This window comes from Channa argus, chromosome 8 (genome assembly GCF_033026475.1).
Source record: "Channa argus isolate prfri chromosome 8, Channa argus male v1.0, whole genome shotgun sequence".
In the NCBI taxonomy this organism is placed as follows: Eukaryota; Metazoa; Chordata; class Actinopteri; order Anabantiformes; family Channidae; genus Channa; species Channa argus.
Genome location: NC_090204.1, coordinates 17,343,747 through 17,364,805, shown reverse-complemented (window position 1 = coordinate 17,364,805; position 21,059 = coordinate 17,343,747). Strand labels below are relative to the sequence as shown.

General features: G+C 35.7%; 2 protein-coding genes across 2 annotated transcripts in view; both read left to right on the top strand.

Annotated features, from left to right (window-relative positions):
- The window catches only part of LOC137131143 (integumentary mucin C.1-like), a 40,678-nt gene that overhangs the window by 7,938 nt on the left and 11,681 nt on the right, over positions 1-21,059 (top strand). The window lies entirely within an intron of this gene.
- LOC137131142 (receptor-type tyrosine-protein phosphatase C-like) lies at positions 8,254-14,752 on the top strand. The gene is made up of 14 exons (XM_067511998.1): positions 8,254-8,328; positions 8,452-8,493; positions 10,475-10,507; positions 10,685-10,948; positions 11,047-11,277; positions 11,372-11,485; positions 12,091-12,219; positions 12,332-12,481; positions 12,787-12,933; positions 13,430-13,638; positions 13,741-13,801; positions 13,968-14,079; positions 14,209-14,240; positions 14,390-14,752. The coding sequence occupies exons 1-14, from the start codon at positions 8,277-8,279 to the stop codon at positions 14,434-14,436; spliced, it is 1,623 nt and encodes a 540-aa protein (XP_067368099.1). The 5' UTR covers positions 8,254-8,276; the 3' UTR covers positions 14,437-14,752.

Sequence of the window (21,059 nt, the reverse complement as noted above, 5' to 3'; positions counted from 1 at the left end):
TAGTGAGACACACATTTAATTATATAAGTAAAAATTACATTTAAAAATGACCCTACAAAGGAGGAAACACCCAGACAGAATCAGAGCAATGTAGTATATGCAATCCTGTCTCCTAAAAATTATGTTCCTATACAACTGAACTGCAAATGCGATTACATTTTTGTAGTGAACATAATGACCTAATTATAATGTTCTGATACAGCGTATTTTTGGAAAGAAGGAAACGTACTTTCATTAAGGCAAAGGGAACTGCTAGGAGCTGGATGGGGAGGGTGGTGGGAGTACAAAGCAGTGGACCTTCAAGCAAAAGACTCAGTTAGTCAGTTCAGTTAGTTGTCTGGTCTGGTCAGGTTCATGGAATAAAACCAGTGACATTAGGATTAGAGAAAGATTGTAGATGTGCTTAAAAGCCATAAAACCCCTTTTGTGTGACTGTTACATTTTCCTGTATTACACCAGCCCTCAGTTGTACTGCAGGTTCACATATTACTGCAGAAAATGAAACCAGATATTTTGCTGCAAGATCAGATATTTTGGTGGACAAAAATATGTTATGATTTATTGATATGTTCAGTTTTAACATATTTAAAACTCACCATTTATGTTACGTGTTAACATATTCTCATTTGGTTTACAAGAAGCGTTTGCAGTTTAGTTGTATACAAACTTAATTTTGAGGAGACAGTGTACAGGTTTGTACGCTGGAGAAACTTTTTTTTTTATCTTTTCTGTTTTTGGCCAATATTCTATTCTTTTCTAAACAACAACTTTACAATTACATGGAAGAACACAGGAGAGTCAGCTCCTCGGGACAAGTCTCAGCACTGTATCTGCAACTGAATAAAGAGGGTCACTTGTTTGAAGACAGCAATGTCCACATTCTGGACAGGAAAGACCTTTTTTTTGAAGGAGGCTAAGGAATCGATTTGTCAGACCACTGCGACCATCACTCAACAGAGGGGGTGGACTAAGACCCCACTTATAAAACACTTACAGTGCCGTTCTTTCATGACTCCTGGCAGTGTTTCACAGTCGTCCAGACTCTAAAACATTTGAATCCGAAGACACGTAAAAGTGCGGTGAGACAACAACTCCTAGATGACCTAATGACTCCACAGGGTTTATAGGCCTGCCTCTCTGAGCCAGGTGGTCAGAACTGAAGAAGCTTCAAAAACTACAAGCAAGTCCAGCCACCACTGAACACAACTTCTGGGATAACCAAGACCTGGATAACTGAGAATCTTTACAGCCTGATCTATATGTCATTGTTTCTATAGTGTCTAACTGTATCTCTTACTTTGCAAAAATGAATTACTGCAGTGAAAGTACTGTAAGGAACACTGGGAAAATACAGGAAAACCGATTAGGTTTGGTTTCCTGATATATAAACTCTACCAATGGTTCCTACATCATTAACATTAATGAAACTCAATCAGAGGCTAGAAGAAAACCCAGTGATGTCCCCAGTGGGTCAAATCTCATCACAGAAAATCTGATATTTGAAGCATTTATTCAAAATAATAATAAAATAATATTACAAAAATATATTCCTATCTTTGAGGGGGTGGCTGTAGCTCAGTTGGTAAAGGCAGTCGTGCACAGACCACAGAGTGAGTGGTTCAAACCCCGGCTGTGGCTATATGTCAAAGTGTCCCTGGGCAAGGCACTGAACCCCCAACAGCCCATTCCCCTCCCCAGCTGTGCAGTGCCGGTCCAAGCCTGGAAGAAATTGGGGAGGGTTGCGTCAGGATGGGCATCCATAAAAAACTGTGCCAAATCAACCTGCGGACAATGATCCGCTGTGGCGACCCTGAACTCACGGGATAAGCCGAAAGGACAAAAAAAAAAAAAAAAATTCCTATCTTTCTTTAACGAACACAGATTCACCTGCTTCACTTTACCTTTATTAATCAGTGCATCTGTCTCCTCCCTGCCTCCACTTACCACAACAATAACACCATCCTGCATCCACTTATCTCCTGCACACACCTCAATAGAGACTCCACAACCACGTCAACCAGCACCAAAAATGATACTAAGACAAACACCACTCAAAAGTCACCCTTGCCTGCAGGCACACACTCCACCACCACACTCCATGACCAAGTGTTAGAATATTATCTTTTATTATATAGGACTGAGATAATACTGTGTTATTATGTGTGAGTATAGACAACAACTGAAGCCCTGCTTCATTTCAGATTATGACTTACTTGTAGACGGCAGGTACTTGCTGTACTAGCAGAGTACTTTCAGGACCAGAGATCAGAAGTTCAGTTGTTTACTTTGCCCATCAAACATCACATGAGCTCAAACACCTGAAGCCCTGCACTGAACATGAGCATAATGTGGCCTTTATTGAAAGTGATGGCAGAGAAACACCCTGTCAAAAAACTGAAAAGAAAACTAGTACAAGTATTTCATACTGTGTTAATACAACTTGATTACTATTAATTTAAAAAAGTACATTCCGTGCAAATCAAATAGATAATTTTTGTTTATCCAGGTACAGTAGACATTTAAGTTAACAACTGCAGACCTGGATATGTTTGTAAACCAAAGTGACTGGGACATCAGTTTTCACTATCATCATCAAATCATGTTTCATCTGAGAGATGCACCAGTGATGATAAAACACTCTGTATCAAACTTGGTAACAATGACTATTGCTCAGATTTGACTATAACCTTCACATCAGGAAGTTGTTCTTTAAACCTCACCACAAGCATCACTGTTGGTATGTACAAACAAATTTACCATCTATTAAAATAAAAATGTTTGAAGCTAAGTTAATTATATTTCATCTGTGTGTTTTGATTATTTTTCCACAGGCTTCCTAAATCCAAGTGACAAATTTCAACCTGTTCGCACTAAACTTCCTGCACAAATAGATCCAATGTTTCCTAAAAACTGTAGAAATTTCTCCATTGATTACACCTGTTTGGGTAAGTTGAAATATTTACATGAAGTTACTTCTGTTTCCACATTTAAATTCAATTTTTATAATGTCACATTGGCAAGTTCCTTTGACATTCTTTTATTATTGCTAAGTGAGTTATTGATAATCAAGTCACAGTATGTGTATAGTATAGTATAGTATAGTATAGTATAGTATAGTATAGTATAGTATAGTATAGTATAGTATGTCTATTTCTAATGATCTGGGATAAAATTCTAATTCAAAGCCTGCTGAGAAAATACATCTATAGGTCATACTGTATATACTATGTACATGAAACATGATACAGACAAAACATCATTAATTCCCCTGATTCTTTTGAAACTCTCTTCTTGTTTCTTATGAAACAGACACAATAACACAGATTAAAAAATCATTGTCACAGTTACAGGTAACAAACATCCATCACGAGGAACATGTCATTTTACTGGACTCCAACCATTCACTAGTTACACCTGTAAAGTCCAACCCACCTACAACAACAAGGACGTGTCTGAACCAAAAGAAGTTACAGTGAAAACTGAGATTTGAAGTAAGTTACACATGTCACTATGACTTACAGACATCTATGTAACGTAAAGGTACCTTTCCTATTTATAGTACTTACATCAAACCAAATATCAAGTAAAGATAGTTGTGTTGCAGTAACTAGACAATACCAAGACAAAAACAAATCACAAAAAAAAGACTTTAATTTCATATATAAACATTTAAATGAATCAATTAAAAAAACAACAACAACAACAAAAACTACAATATCACGTTTACTGAAAGCTGTTTTTTAACTTTCTTTCAGTACCTAAAGATGTTACTAGACTAAGAGTGAAGATTGTCAAGCAAAATGTGACCATCATTCATCATTTCGTTTTAATGGACCTGAGAAGATTTATATAGCATTATAGCAGCGAGTCTTCAATTGAGATTAGGAACCAAACACGTGACCTTTAATTCAAAGATCTGAGCTACTCTATGACCTACAAGCTGGAGGTTTGTGCACTTCTAAATTTATAGATTTTGACATTCTTCTATTTTAACCACGATTTCACAGACAATGACAAAGCTGTAATTGTTCTGATCATCTTCGTCATCATCATCGTCATATCCCTGCCTGTCGTGTTCTACATTATAAAGATCTACAGGAGATGCAAACAGTCCACAGAGTAAAGATCATTGTGTTTCTAATTAGCTGAATTAGTTCTTTCACAATGATTCTAAACAAGCAAATGTTCATTCATTGAATTTTTTTTTATAAACGTGTTTAAAACCAATCCCTATGATTTTCTCCACAGTGATGTGTATGAAAATATAAGGACAGAAACAAGTGAGTAAACTTTAATCTTCCTGACTTAGCTTACAACGTCTTACAACGTCTTCAATATGTACAAACACCAGTCACATTTATTCTATAAATAACGTTTTAACAGCTTGAATATAATCACTAAGAAATTCCTCTTTGTTTCCTTTTGTAGTTTATATGAATGCACGGCCTCCTGAAAGTCATCAGAAAGGAACTAACCTATGAGGAAAGTTCTGATACAGCCACAGTTCTTCATTTACTCTTAATTTGCAGCTCCAGTATTACTGCTTTCGTTTGGTTTTTCTTGCTTTAGGATTTACCTCATTGTTATTTACTCAGAGCTCAATTAACAGTCAGGCCAATAAATGTGAACAGTGGCACAACTTTTTCTGCATCTGTACAACAACACAGTGGATCTAAAATGAAGTAATTCAAGATGTATTGTAGAAGTATTTGAGTAAGCGTTTAGGAATTACAGCTATTTTTATACACAATCCCCCATTTTCAGAGGCTCAAAGGTAATTGGGCAATGGATGAAAAGCAGTTTTATGTGAATTCGTCTCTCCATGACAGATCAAGTGGATAAAAGGTCTGGAGCTGTATTTGATAATTATTCAGTGAAACACTCAATCTGAGATCCAAAGAGTTGTCCATGCAAGTAAAGAATAAAGCCATGAGAAACATGGCAGAAACCTCAGGACTGAACATACCAACAGTTTGGTGCATCCTTAAAAAGATGTGCACTGGGAAAGTCAGCAACGGCAACACACCTGAAAGACCACAGAAGACAACTAAAGTGGATGACTGCACAGTTCTGTCTTTGGTGAAGAAAAATCACTCCACAACATCTACCCAAGCCGGTGACACTGTTGAAGGTTACAGTCAAGAGTCATTTTCATTAAACACGGTGCAAAAATTGCAGATTTCAAAGGCAGAAAGTTTTATAGCAGCACTGAAACCACTGGTGTCGTAAAGCTTAATCTGCTAAACCCAATAAATGTAAAAGACCATAAGGTGCCACATAAAGTGCTCACGTTTGTCTGTTTTTGCAGAGCTTCACATTTTTGTTGTAAAAAGAAAATCACAGTACACAGTAGTTTTAAGAACATTTTGTTAATATGATTAGGAAAAATTGCAAGAGCAGGTGCAGAGCTGAGCAGAGCTGGGCTAATTATACAGAAATATTAGAACACAACTAGACTCGGCCAAGACCAAGTCATTATATACAGTATATTTGTGGATGTAGTGACCAACTCAGGGGTGTTCCTGAGCCCATACAGTGATCTCCAATATAGAATCATATGTGTTTATTGCAGTCTCTCCATTGGCTTCCCATTTAATATAGATTAGAATTTAAAACCCTGCTTCTTACATATAAAGCTCTGAATGGTCAGGCTCCATCATATAAAAAAGACCTCATAGCACCATATCATCCCCGTAGACCACTTCGATCTCAGAATGCAGGCCTACTTGCTGCCTAAATGCCTGAAGATCACATTTCCAAAACTTTTCTCTGACTTTTCTTACATTATGAACTATTACCTAATAATAATTTATTTGTGTGTAAAAATGACTCTTCTGCTCAAATATAGCAATTTTATTCCAATTGGTTAAATAAGCTTTATTCAGTTAAACACTTTGGCCCGTCCAAAACTGTAACATTATAGAGACGACTTTGTGGTCTCTCACATATTTAGTGATTACTGCAATGACAGTTGAAAGGAAAGTTAATAAAATATGTCAGATAGCACATTTGTGATAGTAAGCCACTGCCAACATGCACAGCTGATGTTCTGCTCCCTTAAATGCTTTTAATGAATGAGAGAGAAAGCTAGTTTGTGGCTCCCCCTCAGGTCTGAGTAAATATCTCCTATAACAGGTTAAAAAGAGGAAGACTATAACTACCAGACAGACTTAAAGTCTGGTGTGGTTTGACATTCTGCTTTTTATGTGTTTAAAGTTTACATACACTGACATCCTGTGGTTCTAGAATATATGTTAAATATCTTAATATAGTTGAATAGAGTTTTTTCATATCTAGGCTTACAGAGGTCAATTATTCAGCAGTATGTCACATGTGTCCTTTTGTGTATTTGTTTCACATTCTTGAGGCCTGTAAAATAAATGCACATTAAACTTATAGTCACTCTCGAGTCATCAACATTCAATACAAATAAACCATCCAACTTCTTTTAAACTCAACTTCACTGTCAGTGCAGCAATCCTCACTGAATTACAGTGATGCGCATTTGATCCGGATTCTACCTAAAAAAACTGACATCTTCCCTGAAGACTCCTCTGTCCATCTTTCATAAAGCTTTCACAAACAGTCCTTCCCGTTACCTTCATGGAAACACTGAATCTTTGGGATGTCTGGCATCATCTCAAAGTATCTGTGCATACAACATATATAGAGGCAAGAGTCAAGTATATCAGGGTACACACACTGTAATTCCCTACTTTCAGGATGCCCCAGTAACTCCCTAAAGAGCCTGCAATTAATCCAAAATGCTGCAGCAAGAGTGCTGACTGGAACTAGTAAGAGAGATCAAATTTCACTTTCACTAGCTTCTCTCCATTGGCTTCCCATTAAATCTAGAATAGAATTTAAAACCCTGCTTCTTACATATAAAGCTCTGAATGGTCAGGCTCCATCATATTTAGAAGACCTCATAGCACCATATCATCCCCGTAGACCACTTCGATCTCAGAATGCAGGCCAATTGTGGTTCCCAGAATTTCCAAAGGTAGAATGGGAGGTAGAGCCTTTAGCTATCAAGCTCCTCTTCTGTGGAACCAGCTCCCAGTTCAGATTCAGGAAGCCGACACCCTCTCTACTTTTAAGTCTAGGCTTAAAAACCTTCCTCTTTAATAAAGCATATAGTTAGTTATAGTTATGCTGCCATAGGCTTAGACTGCTGGGGGACCCACCCCCATGCACTGAGCTCCTTTCATCCTCCTGACCCTCTCTCCTCTCCTCTCACCCCACAATTGTCACCACTGAATGTCATTAACTCTGTGTGTTTTCTCCCGTAGTTGTCTTTGTCCTTCTCTGTCCCCCTCTCTCTGTCCCTTTCCCCGGCTTTGAAGCTGTGTGTCTTCCAGTGTGCAGCTACTAGTCCTACCAACCTGCGCGATGTTTTGTTGTTGCTTTTTGTTGTTCTGTTCTTTTCTCTCTTCACTTTCCACTCACCCCAACCGGTCAAGGCAGATGGCCGCCCACCATGATCCTGGTTCTGCTGGAGTTTTCTTCTGTTAAAGGGAGTCTTTCCTCTCCACTGTTGCCTATGGCTTGCTCCAGGGGGAATTGTTGGGTTCTCTCTATACAGCTTTATAATCTTGACTTTATTCTGTAAAGTGCCCTGAGATGACTTTGTTGTGAATTGGCGCTATATAAATAAAGTTGAATTGAATTGAATTGAACATAAAACTGCAAGTGTGACAGTATTACAGTTATCTTCAAGCACTTTTTTTTCTCTTGCTCACTGTTGTTGATTGTTAGTTTTTGTTCATACTGAAGTCACCTAGAAGGTTGATGGAGGAACCTACAAAGTCATCACCTTGTTTGTTGTTCAGTATGCAGCAATAATAATTTGTTGCATTTATATGCATTACATTTTGTCTTGCATTGACGTCTCTTGTTATGTGTTTCTTTGTTGATCATTTTGTAACGGCCGGGTCAAACCCATTGACTTATGATTTTTCCTGTCTAGTGTGGATTCATCAGAATCTGAATCAACCATTTCTCATGTTTACATCAATTCTCACAGCAAAATGTCAAACCGTGTCTCCTAGAAGCAATATTTCGGGGTCTAAACTCAGTTGTTACCATAAAAACAAATGTGAGAAATGAAGTGAGATAAGAGAAAAGCTTTATCATTCGTGAGACAGAAAGATAAATGTTGAAATTCTGAGGTTGGTTGTCACATAAAAAAAAAAAGGAGAAGATCTATATGTATGAATTTGGTTACTTTGGTCTCCACTGCCATGTACTATTACATCTTACAGTACCTCCTAGATATGGCAGGTCTCTGTAATGTCAAGACGTTGATTTTCTTGGCTTGGATCATCTGTAAGTAACCATGATGAAAATATTTTTTACTATTAATTAATTTGATATGATTTGATAAGGTTTAATATGACTGATTACCAGTTTACATTATGATGATAATAATCTGAATAAATATCACTTCAGGTCAAATTAATACCACTGCTTGGGGGAACAACAGGAATACAGGTAATTTACCTTATGTAAATATAAATATTTATACATATATACTTGTAATGTGCCAATAAATGTTGCACTTTACTGTTACATTGTTTTTTAACCTAATTTTAAAATTGTATGACATTGTCTGACTTTATATGTCATATCACACATCAATTGTCAACCTGTTTCTTCAACAGCAGTAAAAATAAGACAAACATCTGTACGCTGCTGTATAGAGATAAATATTGTGTTTATTGATGTTTTTTAACACATGAACGATGTCATGTCTTTGTATGAAGCAGTGAGCTTCAGGGTTAGTTTTCACTGAGATGGTCCGTCTGTCCTAAAACAGGGCGGCACATTTAATTTTAAACTCAAATTTAAAAAACTTTTTTATAATATTGTTCTCAAACTGTTAAGCTTAAGTAATGTCAGATATTTTCTTAGTTCTATTTTAAACTTTAGCTACTCATAAACCAATCTAAATAAATGCTGATTGTACATAATTAAATACAATGTATTTTTTATTTAATGATAAAGATGGAAAAGGAGTTATTCAGACCACTTTGATTTGGTTTTATTCTGACTTTGAACAAGTTGACGAGGCTGCGTAATAATCTGTTTATTCAGGCTTTCACTCATATACCTTCACTGTCTGCAGCCTTTGTTCATGCACACGTGCTGTGGTAAAAGGCAGATTACAAACCCGGTTACAGATACTTATCACAGAAATTGTTCTCCAGAGAAAATCAATCTGTTTAAATCAGGTTTCAATAATCCTCTACCCTCATTAGAGAAACCAGGTTTTCCAACAACTTAATAGAGTTAGCTAAGTCCATGTGATGACACAGATCTGTACACATCTGTAAGTTTAATCTATTAAACACAGTGATAATGTTTCTGCAAATGTAAAAATATGAAGTCAAAGTGTGCATTTCTTAAGTATTGTTTTTAATAGTAATATGCTCCAACACTTATCTTAATATTGAGGTGTGGTGACCCAGACTCACTGAACAGCAGTGGCAGCAGTGCAGAGATATTTGCTTCTGAAAGTGTTTCTAAGTGAGACTCACCCTACTGAGCAATCAGAGAAAAACTGATGTTTGCTTCACTACTAAGTTTATTAGCATTCTTATTTATTGTATTACGATAACTAAGACTATGCCTGAAGGAGCATGCAGAGCTTGGAGGAAAAAAAAAAACTGTTCCAGAGAAGCAAGAGAGACAGCTAAAAAGCACTGAACTTTCAAGCAAAAGACCCATGTTCAGTTCAAGAGTCCTGTATCTGGTTAAGTTCAGGCAATAAAACCAGTGATGTTGTTAGGGATAGAAAAATATTGTGAATGTGTTTAAAAGAAAATCCAGGTATTATTGAAATAATCCATAATAAAACAGAAATCAAAGAAAACAGGTGGCTACAAAGAAAAACACAACAGGTAACAGAAAATACTGAGCTACAATAAAAGAAACCACACGTCTAATTAACCCTCAAACAAAAACGCAACCCACTAAACCTAAACTACAAACGGGAAACCAAACCAACACTCGGAAAAGACTAAGGGGGCAAATGAGCAGAAACACACCAAACCTCAGACCAAAAGGGACACAGAAGGGAAACAGAGTCCGATTCACAGGAGTCAGGATTGTTTGGGTCAGGTAAATCATTAGTTTGGGATGTAGGTTGGGAGAGAGATTAGGATCTGGCAGGGAACTGTGGGGAAACCTGGACCAAAATAGTGAGGAGAACAGGTGCAAATAATAATAAGGGATAATGAAAAGTAAAGCTAAAGGAACGGAGCAGGATCAGGGGCTACAAAATAAAAGTCCAAAAGGCAGGAAGGGTAATTGTACTGAGTTACTGTAAGTATACACAACAACTGAAGCACTGCTGAATTTACAAGTTGTTCATAAATGGCAGGTACTAGCACAGTACTTTCAAAATTTATTTAATTTTTTTCATGTTCCCTAATCATAAATTGTTTTGTGTTTATTCTTTCTAATCACCCAGTGAAACCTAAAACCCCTACAACTTCTACACAGTGTGAGTATCAGTGTGAAACATGTTGCAGTTTAACACTTCATTGATGAATGTTTTTGTAGTGAGAATTTACAGAATATCTGTATTCTTATAAACTTTATTCAACTTCAACATAAACAAAGGGTCTGAGATTGAAACATGTCATCAGTGGCTTCATATTAACTTAAATTTTGTCTGCAGGTTCTTACACTGTCACACCCATCAAATTTGGCTTCTGGATTAACATAACAGGCTCTACCAATGGTAACTACAGCATAAACATAACTGAAGAAGGACAAAGAGAGATCAGAAGTTCAGTTGTTTACTTTGCCCATCAAACATCACATGAGCTCAAACAGCTGAAGCCCTGTACTGAATATGAGCATAATGTGGCCTTTATTGAAAGTGATGGCAGAGAAACACCCTGTCAAAAAACTGAAAAGAAAACTAGAACAAATGCAATGAGTGAGTACAATTAGTTCATTTTGATGTAATGCAAGTTAGTGTATCTCATTTTAAGAAACAAGCATTTATATTTATTAAAAAATATTTGTGTATTTCAGATACAGGAGACATTCAAGTTAACAACTGCAGACCTGGATATGTTTGTTACCAAAGTGACTGGGATATCAGCTTTTCACTATCATCATCAAATCATGTTTCATCTGAGAGATGCACCAGTGATGATAAAAGACTCTGTATCAAACTTGGTAACAATGACTATTGCTCAGATTTGACTACAACCTTCACATCAGGAAGTTGTTCTTTAAGCCTCACCACAAGCATCACTGTTGGTATGTACAAACAAATTTAACATCTATTAAAATAAAAATGGTTGGACCTAAGTTAATTATATTTCATCTGTGTGTTCTGTTTATTTTTCTTCAGACTACATAAATCCAAGTGACATATTTCCACCTCCTCCGACTAAACTTCCTGCACAAATAGTTCCAGAGTTTCCTATTAACTGTAGAAGTCTCTCCATTGATTACACCTGTTCAGGTAAGTGGAAATATTTACATGGAGATACTTATGTTTCCACATTTGAAAGTCAAGTCAACTGAATTGTCTATTGGTGTTAGAGGAAATTGTCTTTACTTATGTTTATTGAAAGTGTTTCATTTTTCCATCTTGATGGATAATCACTGTGTCACTTCCTTCAGCAAATACACAACACGAAGCTCTTTGTTACTGATGGTTTTTTCCTTCTTAATTAGCACTTGTTGCTCTTAGGTATATCCACCGTCCAACTATTAAAATATCTAACACATCACATAGACAAAGTACACGCTTGATCACAAAGTAGATAAAATAAACATCTATACGTAAATCAAATGTAAAGCAGGATGGGAATGGGAATGAATCCAAGTAAAATATAACAAACAAAACTTAAGAAACTCAACACACCACATAAGACACCTTAACTTTAAGCTTGAAGTTACTGTTCCACATGTCTTTTTAACGAGCACTTGTCTAAAAGGTGTCTGTGTGCAACATAAAAGGGACCCATAGTTCCTACCTAAAAAATCAAACATTTAAATAATATGTAAACAATATTGAAATAATATTTATGGCATTTAAACACTGTCATCTTTGTGTCTCCTCAGATGAACTTAATAAACCCAAGAAGCTCACTGATCTGGAGCCGTTCACAGACTACATCTGTACTGGTCAGATCAAGAACAACAATGTCAATATCAACAAAACAACTACTGTCAGATTCAGGGTTGACTGTGGTACATTGATGTTCAGTTCAGTCAATGAGAAACTTGTTTCTTCAGATACTACAGAGTGAAGAATTGTACCAGATACTCAGTTCACTGCTACACATGTCTGATGTTCCAACAGATCTCACAATAATCAACACAAAGAACAGACAAACCAACACATCCATTGAGTTGAGTTGGGACACAACCAGTCAGAACTGTCCAGATGTACCTGAACTGAAGAATCTTAGTTACACCTGCAGTTGCACTGACTCTACTCAGAAAGTTACAAGTAAGTAAAATGATCTTCCATTAGATCTGTAATTATTTATTTTTATTTATCAATTTATGTGACATAAACTATGGGAATTTGAACCATCCATACATGTACTATACATCAGTGACAGTACAATATGTGCAGATAAAGCTGAGGTTAAATCAAATTTGATGAACAAGATTCACAAAGTTTTAACTCACAGGGCTAAAGCTGGTGATCTACCAGAGACACATGGATGATATTAACTGATTGACTTGTCTCTTAGTGGGAAACAAAAATTTTTTCTTTGTTGTCAGTTAACAGTTTATGGCTCTTTATAGTTACAGCTGACAAACATCCATCAGGAGGAACATGTCATTTTACTGGACTCCAACCATTCACCAGTTACACCTGTAAAGTCCAACCTACCTACAACAACAAGGACGTTTCTGAAACAAAAGAAGTTACAGTGAAAACTGAGCCTGGAAGTAAGAGTCCAAAAACGATTTTTTGCAGATGATCACAGTCCATAAATCATTTATGTAATAAAATAAGACTATATGTATTTATTTACTGACTGTCAATGACAGTTAATATTTTGTGATGGCTTTATTTAAAAAAAAGACTCTATTTAATTCTAGTATTTATTTAACATTTGTCAAGTAATATTGGCTTCACTCCTTGTAGGATCCTACTTTCTTTAAACACAACAGCTGTAGAGGATAAAAGAAATAGCAAACAGCAAACTAAGTAAAAACCTTTAATCATAAATTAAACATAAATGATTTATTGTCCCCTTTTCAGCTTTGCGTTATACTGATAATATAGATAGTTTCTAAAATGCAAATGAAGTGATCTTACTTTGTTTTGGACATTTTCAACTGAAATGTCTATTGTTGAAACTGGTGTTAAATGAAAGTATGAATGTCAGTCTGTATTCCACATACAGTGTTCATAAAGCTGTATATGTTTTTTCTCTTACAGTACCAGACATTATTAAACAACTCACAGTGAAACTTCCAGAGCATAATACGATCACAGTAGAGTGTAAACCTCCTTTAAGTTTTAAAGGACCTCAGAATCTATACATAGCCCATCTTCAGTATGATAGTGAGACTCCAGTTGTGAAGAATGGAACAATATGTCACTTTGAGTTTAAACATCTGCATTACCTTACAACCTACAAACTAAAGGTTTGTATAATTCTCTCTATTCACAAGATGATTACATTATTATTCATCATATTTATTAAAATGCTACAATTTTCCTAATAAAGGAAATTTCTGTCCTTTCAGGTGACTGTTTTCAATGGATATTTTCAGACCAGCCCTACGACAAAAGAAGTTTCCACTCTGTGTATGTGTTGTTGTTATTTGTATGTATGTTTGTGTGTATGCATGTGTGTATGTGTATGTTGTTTTTATGTACTATTTTAAACACTGTTGCAATTTGCTTGGTAAAATTCCTGAGCTATTGTACTAATAGATTTTAAAATTCTTCTCTTTTAACCACAATTTCACAGACAATGCCAAAGCTGTAATTGTTCTGATCATCTTCGTCATCATCATCATCATATCCCTGCCTGTCGTGTTCTACATTATAAAGACGTACAGGAGATGCAAACAGTCCACAGAGTAAAGATTATTGTGTTTCTAATTAGCTGAATTAGTTCTTTCACAATGATTCTAAACAAGCTAATGTTCATTCATTGCAGTTTTTTTATAAATGTGTTTAAAACCAATCCCTATGATTTTTTTCCACAGTGATGTGTATGAAAATATAAGGACAGAACCAAGTGAGTAAACTTTAAATTTCCTGACTTAGCTTACAACAGTCTTACAACGTCTTCAATATGTACAAACACCAGTCACATTTATTCTATAAATGACGTTTTAGCACCTTGTATATAATCACTAAGAACTTCCTCTTTGTTTCCTTTTGTAGTTTATATGAATGCACGGCCTCCTGCATGTCATCAGAAAAGGAACTAACCTATGAGGAAAGTTCTGATAGAGCCACATACCAGTTCTTCATTTACTCTTCATTTGCAGCTCCAGTATTACTGCTTTCGTTTGGTTTTTCTTGCTTTAGCATTTACCTCATTGTTATTTACTAAGAGCTTAATTAACAGTCAGGTCAAGAAATGTTTGAACTTTTTCTGCATCTGTACAACACCACAGTGGATCTAAAATGAAGTAATAAAAAATAAATACTTATTTTCAGTTTTAATTAAAGATGTTGAAAAGAAGTGTTTGAGTCAGCGTTTAGGAATTACAGCCATTTTTATACACAATCAAGTGGATAAAAGGTCTGGAGCTGTATTTGATAATTATTCAGTGAAACACTCAATCTGAGATCCAAAGAGTTTTCCATGCAGGTAAAGAATAAAGCCATGAGAAACATGGCAGAAACCTCAGGAGTGAACATACCAATAGTTTGGTGCATCCTTAAAAAGATGTGCACTGGGAAAGTCAGCAACGGCAACACACCTGAAAGACCACAGAAGACAACTAAAGTGGATGACTGCACAGTTCTGTCTTTGGTGAAGAAAAATCACTCCACAACATCTACCCAAACCGGTGACACTGTTGAAGGTTACAGTCAAGAGTCATTTTCATTAAACACGGTGCAAAAATTGCAGATTTCAAAGGCAGAAAGTTTTATAGCAGCACTGAAACCACTGGTGTCGTAAAGCTTAGTCTGTTATACCCAATAAATGTAAAAGACCATAAGGTGCAACATAAAGTGCTCACGTTTGTCTGTTTTTGCAGAGCTTCACATTTTTGTTGTAAAAAGAAAATCACAGTACACAGTAGTTTTAAGAACATTTTGTTAATATGATTAGGAAAAATTGCAAGAGCAGGTGCAGAGCTGAGCAGAGCTGGGCTAATTATACAAAAATATTAGAACACAACTAGACTCGGCAAAGACCAAGTCATTATATACAGTATATTTGTGGATGTAGTGACCAACTCAGGGGTGTTCCTGAGCCCATACAGTGATCTCCAATATAGAATCATATGTGTTTATTGCAGTGCTGCCTAAAGGTGTGAAGATCACATTTCAAAAACTTTTCTCTGACTTTTCTTACATTATGAACTATGACCTAATAATAATTTATTTTGTGTGTAAAAATGACTCTTCTGCTCAAATACAGACATTTTTGTCCAATCGGATAAAAAAGCTTTGTTCAGTTGAACACTTTGGCCGTCCCAAACTGTAACATTATAGAGATGACTTTGTGGACTCTCACATATTTAGTGATTACTGCAATGACAGTTGAAAGGAAAGTTAATAAAATATGTCAGATAGCACATTTGTGATAGTAAGCCACTGCCAACATGCACAGCTGAAGTTCTGCTCCCTTAAATGCTTTTAATGAATGAGAGAGAAAGCTAGTTTGTGGCTCCCTCTCAGGTCTGAGTAAATATCTCCTATAACGGGTTAAAAAGAGGAAGAATATAACTACCAGACAGACTTAAAGTCTGGCGTGGTTTGACATTCTGCTTTTTATGTGTTTAAAGTTTACATACACTAACAGCCTGTAGTTCTAGGAAATATGTTAAATATTTTAATATAGTTGAATAGAGTTTTTCATATCTAGTCCTACAAAGGTCAATTATTCAGCAGTAAGTCACATGTGTGTCTTTGTGTATTTGTTTCATATTCTTCAGGCCTGTAAAATAAATGCACATTAAACTTATAGTTACTCTCCAGTCGTCAACATTCAATACAAATTAAGCCTCCAACTTCTCAACTTTACTGTCAGTGCAGCAATCCTCACTGAAATACAGTGATGCACATTTAATGTGGATTCTACCTAAAGAAAACCTACGTCTTCCTCTGTCCATCTTTCATAAAGCTTTGACAAACAATCCTTCCAGTTATTTTCAGGGAAACACTGAATCTTTGTGATCTCTGGCATCATCTCAAAGTTTCTGTGCATACAACATAAATAGAGGCAAGAGTCAAGTATATCAGGGTACACATAAAACTGCAAGTGTGACAGTATTACAATTATCTTCAAGCCCTTTTTTTTGTTTGCTCACTGTTGTTGATTGTTAATTTACGTCCATACTAAACTCACCTAGAAATTTGATAGAGGAGCCTACAAAGTCATCCCCTTGTTTGTTCTTCAGTTTACTGCTTTGCTTGCATTGACGTCTCTTGTTATGTGTTTCTTTGTTGATCATTTTGTAACGGCCGGATCAAACCCATTGACTTATGATTGTTCCTGTCTAGTGTGAATCCATCAGAATATGAACCAGCCATTTCTCATGTTTACATCAATTCTCACAGCAAAATGTCAAACCATGTCTCCTAGAAGTAACATTTCGGGGTCTAAACTCAGTTGTTACTGTAAAAACACTTGTGAAAGTATCCATGATAAAAATATTTTTTACAAATAATTAATTTGTATAATTGATTACCAATTTACATTATTATGATGACAATAATCTGAATAAATATCACTTCAGGTTAAATTAATACCATTGCTTGGGGGAAAGACAAGAATGCAGGTAATTTACTTTATGTTAATATAAATATTTATACATATATACTTGTAATGTGCGATTAAATGTTGCACATTGTTACATTGTTTTTTAAACTAATTTTAAAATTGTATGACATTGTCTTGTTCCCTCTACTATGTTTTTGTGTCATTAATAGACACATTTTATTTCACTGCACACACTTTGACTTTATATGTCATCTCACACATCAACTGTCCACAACCTGTTTCTTCAACAGCAGTAAAAATAAGATGGAAAGGATGAAAAGGAGTTATTCAGAGCTACAGAGCACTTTGTTTTGGTTTTATTCTGACCTTGAACAAGTTGACGAGGCTGCTTAATAATCTGTTTATTCAGGCTTTCACTCAGATACCTTCACTGTCTGCATCCTGTGTTCATGCACACGTGCTGTGGTAAAAGTCCGATTACAAACCCGGTTACAGATACTTATTAGTGAAACTGTAGGTCTCCATGGGAAATCCATCTAAATAAATCAGGTTTCATTAATCCCTTACCCTTATTACAGAAACCACGTTTTCCACTTACATGTTAGGAAACAACTTAGAGAGTTTGCTAAGTCCATGTAAACACACCGATATGTACACATCTGTAAGTTTAATCTCCTAAACACAGTGATATTTCTGCAGATGTAAAAATATGAAGTCAAAGTGTGCATTTGTTAAGTATTTTTTAATAGTAATATGCTCCAACACTTATCTTAATATTGAGGTGTGGTGACCCAGACTCACTGAACAGCAGTGGCAGCAGTGCAGAGATATTTGCTTCTGAAAGTGTTTCTAAGTGAGACTCACCCTACTGAGCAATCAGAGAAAAAACTGATGTTTGCTTCACTACTAAGTTTATTAGCATTCTTATTTATTGCATTACGATAACTAAGACTATGCCTGAAGGACTGAGCAGAGCTTGGAAAAAAAAAAAAAAGCTGTTGAGAGAGACGACTACAAAGCACTAAACTCTCAAGCAAAGAAAAGACTAAGGGGCTAAATGAACAGAAACACACAAAACCTCAGACCAAAAGTTACTGGGAAACAGAGTCCGATTCACAGGAGTCAGAATTATTTGGGTCAGGTAAATCATGACCTTGGGATGTAGGCTGGGAGAGAGATGAGGATCTGGCAGACTACTGTGGCGAAAGCTGGACCTAAATAGTGAGGAGAACAGGTGCAATAAAGTGATAACGAAAGGTAAAGCTAAAAGAAAAGAAGCAGGATCAGGGGCTACAAAATAAAAGTCCAAAAGGCAGGAAGTGTAATTGAAGGCCATATCGTGACAAACTGCATCCCTCAGGCAGACATCACTCAAATCTCAACCTCACTTCCAATCACACACCCCAACACCACAGAAATTACTACCACCAGAGTTTGGAATTTTATCATTTGATATATAATCGAGAGAAAACTGAGTTACTGTCAGTATACACAACAACTGAAGCACTGCTGAAATGACAAGTTTTTCATAGATGGCAGGTACTAGCACAGTACTTTCAAAATGTATTTATTTTTTCTCATGTTCCATAATCATAAATTGTTTTGTGTTTATTCTTTACAGAATATTTGTATTCTTATAAACTTAATTCAACTTCAACATAAACAAAGTGTCTGAGATTGAAACATGTCATCCTTGGCTTCATATTAACTTAGATATTTTACTTGTCTGTTAATTTTGTCTGCAGGTTCTCACACTGTCACACCCATCAAGTTTGGCCTCCGGATTGACATAACAGGTTCTACCAATGGTAACTACAGCATAAACATAACTGAAGAAGGACAACCAGAGATCAGAAGTTCAGTTGTTCACTTTGCCCATCAAACATCACATGAGCTCAAACACCTGAAGCCCTGTACTGAATATGAGCATAATGTGGCCTTTATTGAAAGTGATGGCAGAGAAACACCCTGTCAAAAAACTGAAAAGAAAACTAGGACAAATGCAATGAGTGAGTACAATTAGTTCCTTTGATGTAATGCAAGTTAGTGTATCTCAATTTAAGAACCAAGTATTTATATTTATAAAAAAGTATTGTAAACAAATACATATATTTCAGGTAAAGAAAACATTCAAGTTAACAACTGCAGACCTGGATATGTTTGTTACCAAAGTGACCAGAACATCAGCTTTTCACTATCATCATCAAATCATGTTTCATCTGAGAGATGCACCAGTGATGATAAAACACTCTGTATCAAACTTGGTAACAATGACTATTGCTCAGATTTGACTACAACCTTCACATCAGGAAGTTGTTCTTTAAACCTCACCACAAGTATCACTGTTGGTATGTACAAACAAACTTAACATCTATTAAAATAAAAATGTTTGGACCTAAGTTAATTATATTTCATCTGTGTGTTCTGTTTATTTTTCTTCAGACTACATAAATCCAAGTGACATATTTCAACCTCCTCCCACTGAACTTTCTGCACAAATAGTTCCAGAGTTTCCTATAAACTGTAGAAGTCTCTCCATTGATTACACATGTTCAGGTAAGTGGAAATATTTACATGGAGATACTTATGTTTCCACATTTAAAACTCAACTCAACTGAATTGTCTATTGGTGTTAGAGGAAATTGTCTTTAGTTGTGTTTATTGAAAGTGTTTCATTTTTCCATCCTGATGGATAATCACTGTGTCACTTCCTCCAGCAAATACACAACACCGAAACTCTCTGTTACTGATGGTTTTATTCCTTTTTAATTAGCACTTGTTGCTCTTAGGTATATCCATCGTCCAACTATTAAAATATGTAACACATCACAAAGACAAAGTACACACTTGATCACAAAGTAGATAAAATCAAGATCAATACGTAAATCAAATGTAAAGCAGGATGCAAACCTAAGACGCTGCACATCCAAGAGGGAATGAATCCAAGTAAAATATAGCAAACAAAACTTAAGAAACTCAACACACCACATAAGACACCTTAACTTTAAGCTTGAAGTTACTGTTCCACATGTCTTGTTAACGAGAACTTGTCTAAAAGGTGTCTGTGTGCAACATAAATGGGACCCATAGTTCCTACCTAAAAAATCAAACATTTAAATAATATGTAAACAATATTGAAATAATATTTATGGCATTTAAACACTGTCATCTTTGTGTCTCCTCAGATGAACTTAATAAACCCAAGAAGCTCACTGATCTGGAGCCGTTCACAGACTACATCTGTACTGGTCAGATCAAGACCAAGTCATTATATACAGTATATTTGTGGATGTAGTGACCAACTCAGGGGTGTTCCTGAGCCCATACAGTGATCTCCAATATAGAATCATATGTGTTTATTGCAGTGCTGCCTAAAGGTGTGAAGATCACATTTCAAAAACTTTTCTCTGACTTTTCTTACATTATGAACTATGACCTAATAATAATTTATTTTGTGTGTAAAAAGTGACTCTTCTGCTCAAATACAGACATTTTTGTCCAATCGGATAAAAAAGCTTTGTTCAGTTGAACACTTTGGCCGTCCCAAACTGTAACATTATAGAGATGACTTTGTGGACTCTCACATATTTAGTGATTACTGCAATGACAGTTGAAAGGAAAGTTAATAAAATATGTCAGATAGCACATTTGTGATAGTAAGCCACTGCCAACATGCACAGCTGAAGTTCTGCTCCCTTAAATGCTTTTAATGAATGAGAGAGAAAGCTAGTTTGTGGCTCCCTCTCAGGTCTGAGTAAATATCTCCTATAACGGGTTAAAAAGAGGAAGAATATAACTACCAGACAGACTTAAAGTCTGGCGTGGTTTGACATTCTGCTTTTTATGTGTTTAAAGTTTACATACACTAACAGCCTGTAGTTCTAGGAAATATGTTAAATATTTTAATATAGTTGAATAGAGTTTTTCATATCTAGTCCTACAAAGGTCAATTATTCAGCAGTAAGTCACATGTGTGTCTTTGTGTATTTGTTTCATATTCTTCAGGCCTGTAAAATAAATGCACATTAAACTTATAGTTACTCTCCAGTCGTCAACATTCAATACAAATTAAGCCTCCAACTTCTCAAGGCAAACAAATTTAACATCTATTAAAATAAAAATGTTTGGACCTAAGTTAATTATATTTCATCT

Excerpts from the sequence above, each read along its gene's own strand:
- LOC137131142 (XM_067511998.1), top strand. The coding sequence starts at position 8,277 with ATGGCAGGTCTCTGTAATGTCAAGACGTTGATTTTCTTGGCTTGGATC. Across the intron at positions 10,949-11,046 it reads AACTAGAACAAATGCAATGA|ATACAGGAGACATTCAAGTT; the intron begins GTGAGTACAATT and ends TGTGTATTTCAG. Across the intron at positions 12,220-12,331 it reads CAGATTCAGGGTTGACTGTG|ATCTCACAATAATCAACACA; the intron begins GTACATTGATGT and ends ATGTTCCAACAG.